The 8,452-nt window shown below is 45.5% G+C and overlaps 2 protein-coding genes across 2 annotated transcripts in view; one reads left to right on the top strand and one right to left on the bottom strand.

Annotated features, from left to right (window-relative positions):
• T265_00739 (hypothetical protein) overlaps positions 1–4,313 on the bottom strand; it is a gene marked incomplete at both ends in the record, with an annotated part of 6,395 nt that extends 2,082 nt beyond the window's left edge. The window contains 5 exons of the mRNA XM_009164588.1: positions 269–455; positions 1,846–2,356; positions 2,660–2,827; positions 2,879–2,999; positions 4,261–4,313. Of these exons, the coding sequence (XP_009162852.1) occupies positions 269–455; positions 1,846–2,356; positions 2,660–2,827; positions 2,879–2,999; positions 4,261–4,313 (1,040 nt within the window). The remainder of the gene's footprint in view (positions 1–268; positions 456–1,845; positions 2,357–2,659; positions 2,828–2,878; positions 3,000–4,260) is intronic.
• T265_00738 (hypothetical protein) overlaps positions 1–8,452 on the top strand; it is a gene marked incomplete at both ends in the record, with an annotated part of 11,760 nt that overhangs the window by 2,100 nt on the left and 1,208 nt on the right. The window contains 3 exons of the mRNA XM_009164587.1: positions 969–1,032; positions 2,068–2,181; positions 7,082–7,250. Coding sequence (XP_009162851.1) covers positions 969–1,032; positions 2,068–2,181; positions 7,082–7,250 — 347 coding nt within the window. The remainder of the gene's footprint in view (positions 1–968; positions 1,033–2,067; positions 2,182–7,081; positions 7,251–8,452) is intronic.

The following is an 8,452-nucleotide window of genomic DNA, read 5'->3' as shown; positions in this document are numbered from 1 at the left end:
TACAATAAGGCTTTCAAATAAGTCATGGCTGTACGGCAGTGAAGCATTGGTGTTGAGCACTGATGTCATGCTGTCGTTGATGATGATGATATCCACGCACCAACTTATCAGCTTCCACCTACAATGCGCAGCTACCTACCCCACCTCTCCGAATCATCAGTGAACGAAAATGTGGCAGCTACAACCCCTGTACAAGAACGCGGTTATTACAGCTGACAATGATGATGATGATGATTAAAAAATCCAATGCACTCACCAAAGAATGAACGTGGCACGCAATGAACGTTTTGTCGTACGGACAGCACAAAGATTGTCGAACGCACGAAGTAAACGACGACTGAAGAAATAATTCAACCGCGTTAACTTAAGCAAGGAAGCCATTGTTATCTCCTGTGGTAGCATCAGCCGAGCGAATTGAACCATCAAGGACTCTTCACCATTTACGCTGGGGGCCACTGGGAATGAGAGAGTTAGAGGGCGAAGATATGTATGGGGTTAGGTCAATGCTGTCTCAGTTGGATAAGAGTAAGAATGCGACAAAATGTTCTACCTAATGTTGAACTGGCCTCCAACGCAGAGATCAGCCAAGACCACCGTGATTATGACGAGGAGACAGTAAAGTATCTTCGCTAAACCCAAAAAGTCCTTCGTTTTGAATTTTAAAGCAACCAGACATTGTCGGAGGTTGTAATAAGAATGATGGTCTTAGAATGACTATGGGTAAGAAGCTTGATAGTTTCACGGGCAACAGATTCCAACTATTAAAAATACATACGAGCTGCGATCATCGTCTGCACAGTCCGGCGTAATATTAGGGTTTTGCTTCAAACAAACAAGTACAAGTACGGCGGCGTTCAACGAGTCATAAGCTGAATACCTTCCAAAAAGACTGCAAGAAATACGTGGAACAAGAGGAACGCAGATAAAACATAATTTAGATTCTAACTAGCCCTTTTTACTTTGTTCAGGTAGGTTGCTTGCTCGTGGACCCTGAAACTGGTAGTCCTGGCTCTAGCAAAGAAGCTGATAATGGTTCGGTATACACTCGTCATTAGGGAGCAAACTTACTGACCGGAGTGTCCGTGGTTCGAACTCAACTCCAGCGTCTTCTTCCACTGCTGCCTCGGCTTGGCCAACCTGGAATTATATAAACCTCCATGGTCCCTCAGAGTGGCATGGCAGCTAGTCATCGGATGATACAGCCCGGTTTCTGCTTTCTCTACGAACTCTCCATTAAAGAAACCATTCCAACGAGTTACAAACCACGCCGTTCGATGGGCTTGATTACTGTGTTCTGAACGGCAGCAGAACTTGATAATTTTTATTAGCCCTTCAAAGTTAGGTCCAAAGGTTGTGCAAGCAAAATCGGTACAGTCAATAGGTCAATAGTATGCAACTGAAAATCACCGGATCAAGTCAGCTACCCATCCACACCCATATAATGAGATCCGATAGACACCCGATCAAATTCACAATTTGATTCAAATTCTACTACCAGGTGGTCCAGGTGCCGATATCTCGAATATTATACCAAATGAAACAAGGGGCAGCCTGTGTGTAGCACATTCAGTTGAGTCTCTCGTGAAAACCAAATTAAGATGAAAATGAGTGTACTTCTCGAGAACAGTTCAGTTTGGGTTCAAGTAGGACTCGGCAACTGCGCCTACCTAATGAGCCCCAAGAAGGGTGAAGCCGGTCGTGGACTGTTGATGAGTTTTCAGCATTTCCTTCACGAAACCCCATACTTATTGACAAGAAAGCATGGCGGCTGAATGAAACATTCACCCCACGATAAACGCAGTTCATGTAAACAGAACGCTGTTTGAAACACTTGACGAAACTCACTCGCTAAAGTTTTCTCACAAGCTCGCAGAGTTGGAACCAAAGAAGACGATTTCGAATCCGATTGTAGTTCCGCGACACCAGATGGCGTCAAGTTGTGAAAAGAGGAATTCCCCTCAGATGAAGGACCAAGTCCGGTGGGCGCGACTGAAGAAGCTACGTCGCCAGATTCAGTATCAACCACTTCTTCAACGGCTTCTTCTTCTTCCTCACTTTCACCTTCAGACCGTGCACCGGGTGGTATACCTTTCACAGCCCCAAAACTTGAAAACCACGCCTCAATATTTGCGCTGTTTTTCAGATGGACAATCACCAGAGGTGCCTGTGGACCACAGCGAGGTATGGCATTTTCTTGAGCAAACATTTGTAAATCTTCCGTGGCTATTGACTCAGGGTCTTTGTTTTTGAAAAACGCGCAAGCCTCCTTCATCGTTGAGTCGCTGGTCGTAACGAATCCTTGGCGTGAGGCAAAATGTAGTAATCTTCTGAATGATTTGTAAGTAAGGCCAACTTCCTGGGGAGTACATAAAAACATTGAGTCATCATCATCATCATTGACGGTATGACATCAGATGCTCCACTGATGGAGGAACATTGAGTGAGGATGAGGGATTGAGAAAATCCTAGCCTTAATTGTTTCCTGGTCGACCACTGTAATTGCAGGGAAACACCTCATCACAGTTTTAGAAAGCCGACTATGGCGGGCCATCCAAAGTAATATGAGTGAGTAAACTATTAGCGAGGAAAACGAAGAGGTGAATGCTCGAGTAATAACAACGTAGGATTCAATTCAGTCCCACTCCCAAGAGCAACTTACATTGCGAAGGTACGGCGATGTGTGCGCCTTCTTCGGACTCCCTTGCAACAGCTGGAGCACTTTTTTGATCAGTGTGGCATTGGGAAAGGGAAAGTGGCGATAGTATCGCCAGTGGTGAAGCAGCAGTCCTGTAGCCATTGGTTGAGACTGGAACTTGCTTATGTAAGGCTAGTTAAGAGAAACGTGGATAGTTCAAAAACAAAGAAAAGTACAACTCACTTGCGACGTGATGAGTCCTAAGGCCTCCAGTTTTTGACGAGCATACCAAATGCTACTACCGTTCAGGCCACAACAGCCAAGACCATCTGCCACCGTAGTTGGTAAACCGTTGAAACGGTTCCTTTAATGAAAAGGTGGTAGAGAAAACAGAAACCTTTCAGGTGTAACGCCGTCTCGGTGTCTAGCTGCCGTGCCACGCGAGGGAAGCACAAGGGCTGTGATACTCTCGCATTACCCAAGCCTAGACAGAAAATAGGCGTCAAAATCAATAGACGATTTGGGAGTCTGTGATCCGGTATAACTGTGGGTTGTATGTCTGAAAGGGGGTCAACGTGGATCAAAATCAGGCTAGAAGAGTGTATTCGTGCTAGTCCATGTCTCATTCGAGCAGACTAATGCTGGCAGTCTATATTTCAAAGCAGCTTGCTTAGGTCAGATCCCTAATTCTCACTGGACCCCCAGTTTCAGCAGACTACAACCCAGTGAACTCGTAGGTTAAAATCTAGTGGTTTATGTCACCGTGAAAACCAAAGGAACGACGACGATTGAAATACTGCCAGGTTGCCAAGCATAGACACCAGCAGTCGAAACGCTCGTGTTCGAAACGTGGATCTCTTGCTTAGGGACTCGCACAGCGACCATAGTACTGTCTCCAAAAAACGAAGATCCCAAAAAGCGCGAAAGTGAAACTCGGGGGTTGAAAATGAAAACCAGAACTTCATCATCATTGATGGCATGCTTATCACACTCGGCATCACCATCAAAGACAACAGTAAGTCAAGATAAATTTAATACATACAACACATGGCATTCAACTATCAGGGAGGAAAGCCTTCATAAAGAGTGTGAAGAAAAACGAAGGGTAAGGACCTAGTGCGATGAAGTTCAATTACCCTAAGGAAACGATTGCGGATAAGGTGCACACACATTCGGACAGGATTAAAATTAACACAACTGGGCATCATATAGAATTAAGTGGGACTGTCATTTGCAAGCTACATTCGACATCAGCCGAACGCACAACGATAAGTTAGCTCTATCTGGATGGTTCAGTTAAGTAACGACGCTGCGCAGTACGTCCTGAAATGTTTCGAACCACCTGCAGATAGGACCCCAGCCAAGAAGTGTGGGGATCCCACAGCACTCCCTCCGCTCGACTGTAGCTACTTTAATCCCAAGTTACCATTTTATGGCCTGTCCGCCGCAAACCTTTCGCCAACAACCAAACAGGAGGGAGAGTAAGGTTTTATTGGACATATGGGGGGTAAACGTGAGTAGCACATCATCCCAACCACTCCGAGTCGCTACTCGTTACCATGTACCGGTTTACCACCATCTCGTTGCGTACTCGCTGCGGCTAACTAAATCTTGTTGAGATCAACAGTCTGAAGATGGTTAAGGTCCTCGGATCGGAGGGGCAAAGACCCAAAACCATAAATACTTATCATACAATCGTCCAGTATACATAGTTCTCTAACTTCAGTAAAATATAATCCTGACGCCATGAATCATTTAAATTGGCTAGCTCTGCCAGCGCCTTGGTTATCCATGCATTGACTTCACCTGTTATGGTACAATCACGGCCACTACAGCTGTTAAGATATGTAAACGGATGGGCAAACTCAAATTTTTCCAGCTGTTTCATAGATTACAAGAGGACTTGGAGCCCATAAATAAGACCCTGCACTATGAATGCTCAAAATAAATGCCGAAAAATAAGACCATCCCGGATATCCTGTTTAATGTACTTTGCGCCGACGACCAATCGTAAAACAATAAAACGACATCTGCATAACCCAGCTCTATAAATCTATTCTCAGAAGTGATTTCGGTGCCTGAATTGACGATCCAACGGAGTGTGCACCTCACTACGTTGGTGAAAAAGCTCAACCAAAAGGTAAAAAGTGTGATTAACCAGTTGTCGGGTACCATAAACCCAAAATACCGCCTGAAATCAGAATCTCTAGCTCAAATTTCTGTATAAATTAGGAACTAATCCATGATAAATGGACCGAAAACAATCTCCAAGAGCAGCACTGCTTCAAGAAAAGTGGATGACTGTCATCTACAATTATGAACACAAACGTGAACAACTGTCAATATTGTGTTCACACAGGAAATACTGGTTTAAGTGGGAGAATGGTGATCATAGCACAAAGGCGATCACGCAGAACGCCTCCAAGGGAGTGATAGAATTGAATGGGAAATTAGGGACTAGATAGGTTGATAAAGGAGCAGACAAAAACAACTAAATACCTTTTCTCTTTAACTAAACAGCGTATAGATCTGGAAGCATGGTGCGACAATGCAAGAGTTTGCAGTGCAGTAGTCTCTCTGAAGAGCAAACACTACCCTTAGATGTCAGATTCTCGTATCTCGCTGTGCTCGTTCGCTTGGAGGATGACTGTAAATTACCTATTCTCCGGTCGCTGAGGCATACAATATCGGCTCGGTGAATGTAGCAATGGGTTGAGGAGCATAGCGCCCTATTTCAAAGCAATCGATAAAAAACCAACAGCAATCAAGGGGGAGACGTAAATAAAAACCAGCCGCCTTTTTCCTGCGGGGGTAAATAATTCAACTAGATAAGATGATAAATAATTAAGGGGAACTCCAAATGTACTGAGCAGCTTACATCGAATAGGATAACTACTACATTACTGGAAAGAACAACCTATTTCTGCCACGGAATTAAGTGCCATGACCTGCAATACTGCACAGTTGTGATTACACGAAAAAGTACGTACCTAGCAATGGCCTCAAGTACCACGTAGGTGCCGATCGAAACGTCACTAGGGTGGCAACGATTTCCAAAGAGACACTTTGTGCGCTCGTGTTGGGATGCGACGACGACCAGCAGATCCCCCCACCTGAATTTCATGTCAGAGACTAAAAAACAAGCTCACTTCTCCTCCACGTTACTAAGTTTACGGAAAACGGGAGTCGTGCGAACTTCGTCCGAAACATCCACTCGTTTTGTGTAAAAAGGACAAGATCCTATCTCTGCAAGGTTTTCAGCTGGGAAAAACTTCCGAGGCCGAAAATTCGCCTAAGAAGGTAGAGAGATACGTAGACAAGTAACTTACAGGAGTTTCGTAGAACAAACCGCGATCATCATCAACCAACCAAGTCCTTCGGTCGAACGTTCCTGGTAGATCGTCTTTCGTTGGATTGACGTAGAATGACAAACATTTCATTGCCAATAGCGCTTCCCATATGAACTGTTTGCTGTTCGTGTCGAGCTTGAAAGGGAATCCGGAGTCTTGCGAGCTTAGGTAACCCCATAATCTTTCTAGGGTCACACCTTCAAGTCCTTCAGCAGCGATCTCCCTCAAGACCAAATCGGCAAAATGCATTACCGAACTCACACGGCAGGGCTGAGAAGCAACCTAAAACAGCGTGCAAAGAACGACAAAATATATAAATCAGAGAGGAATAATCAATAAAAACAGGTTGGGTGGACGTGAACGTTGGCTTTATGGGTGGTTAGGAACCAGTATAACCAGCGGATAGCTGTCACTGATATGGATGCCTGTAGAACTGAACCAAGGGGACAGTCGAGTCCGGTGGGAGGCTGGTTACGTCTCACTCTGTGCACTGTCGCATGTAGATATCGGTAACGAAGTTAGTGACAGTCGATAGGCGGGTTTGTCACTTAAAGCAATGAAGTTAATTAGCGTCGGCGTGTAAGGCTCCTCAAAATAACCATCGTCAGTGACTGACCCTTTTTACTATACCTCAGTATGGTAGGGTGTGGGGGTCCTCAGCATGCCTGCTTTATATGACCTCTGTGGTATTATAAACAAAGTAGCAGGTGAAAGCAGGGTGTATAACCGGGTAGATACCTTAGTAACTGTCATTTCATAGCAGTAGGTAGAACAATGTATGAGATGTTTATTGTGCTCACCTAACGTAATCAGGCGCGTAGCCGTTTACGCATCTGTTAGATTGCTACCAGTTGAACTGTTCTTTGAAATGCTCGGCCTACCGCCCAAGACGACGGTTAAGGGAGCATTTTGTTTCACTAACACCCGCCTTCTTTTGACCGGTTAATCGAATCAGTTGAAACAAGTTGCCGCTGTTGCCTACAGCGAAAGCTTTCTCCATCTCCTAGGCCTTCGAAATCCACCACCGTTCTGTCATTCTTCAAATTCCTGATTAGCCCGTGTTTGAGGGATCTGCGTGCGTTATGATAGTCCTTAGTTGCTGGTATCGCCTTTCTGGCAGCAATAAGATCCGTTGATCTCAACGATATCCAATGTTCATTTAGTCAAGCCTGGGGGCCTGGACAAACAGTTCTGAAAACTGAGAGCATTGTTTCTTTAACCCGTGTCCATATAGCATTCAGACAATCTTCTTCATATGCATGTCTGTGCGCTTCCAGTAGCTTTCCAGTCAAGACCAATTCGATACTCTCATTTACTGAAGCCTGTCGAAAATGACGAACGGAGTTGCTCTCCTTTGGAACGCGTAACGATGGCGGAAAGCGAAGCGCTAACCGAACCCACATGATGATGTGATCAAAGTCAAGTTCCGCACCCCAGAAGGACGACAATCCTTAACTGATACTCTCCATCGGTAACCGATAGCTACATGGTTCAACTGAGTCCACGACTGTCTTGTGGTAGTTGGCCTCCAAGTAACTCGGAGTGTGCGTTTGTTTTGGAAGTTGATGCTGACCAGGAACAGAGGAAGATTTGCACACAACTGAAGAAATCGCTCCCCATTATCCGTACGGTCGGCACCGACTCCAAATTGACCACCTAACTGTGCTTCTTCTGGACTTGGTCGTCCAAATTGGGCATTCATAGTACCCATTAGGATCACTATATCCGTCCTTCGTGTCGACCGAAGCGGTCGTGACAGATCTCGGTGAGACTCGTCCTTCTCATCCTCAGAACTGCAGTTTGCTGGTGTATAAAGATAGAAGAGTAATAATCATTCAGCTGTAACATCCTTTCGATGCCTAGATGCCATGTCACCAAAAGGAAGCATGAAGGCCAGGCTACTACATGTTTCCCAAGCTTAGGCAGGAGTTGGAGTGTATGCTACGACAAACACCGTTTACCGCATTCACCCACGTAAATACCAGACAACCGCACGGCGCAAACGCGACTGTTTACTGGGATCCAGCCCAATAAGGCGCCCTCAGCCTTCGGGCTGAGTGCAACTCCCACGCTGTAGATACCACGAGTCATTGCGTCAGTATCACCAGAAATCTGAAGAGTGAAACACCTGAGCTCGTTTGAGGCGGTTGGAGGAGCACGACCGAAGTCGGGTCTTGTGTGCGTGTTTCGGAGACACAACATAAGTCGACAGAGAGGGAAAGTAAGATTTCAGCAAGGAATGCTTGCTACCCAATTTGACAAACAGAACAGACATTAAAGGCTGCAACGTGGATCAGATCTTTTGAGGTTAGAAGGTGAGTATTTTGGTTTATTTTTCTGGGCGACGTTTGAGACGCGGAACAGTGGCTAAGGGATTGGCAGGGGTGAGGTGGCTCACTGGTTAGAGCGCGAATTTTTTTGGCAGGTGCCAGCTCCAAGTGGCTTGGGGGGGGGCTCAGGTCCTCGA

The sequence above is a fragment of the Opisthorchis viverrini genome, assembly GCF_000715545.1.
Source record: "Opisthorchis viverrini unplaced genomic scaffold opera_v5_7, whole genome shotgun sequence".
NCBI classification, from domain to species: Eukaryota; Metazoa; Platyhelminthes; class Trematoda; order Opisthorchiida; family Opisthorchiidae; genus Opisthorchis; species Opisthorchis viverrini.
Note: the sequence above shows the minus strand (reverse complement) of the source record. Positions and strands in the feature narration are given on the sequence as shown.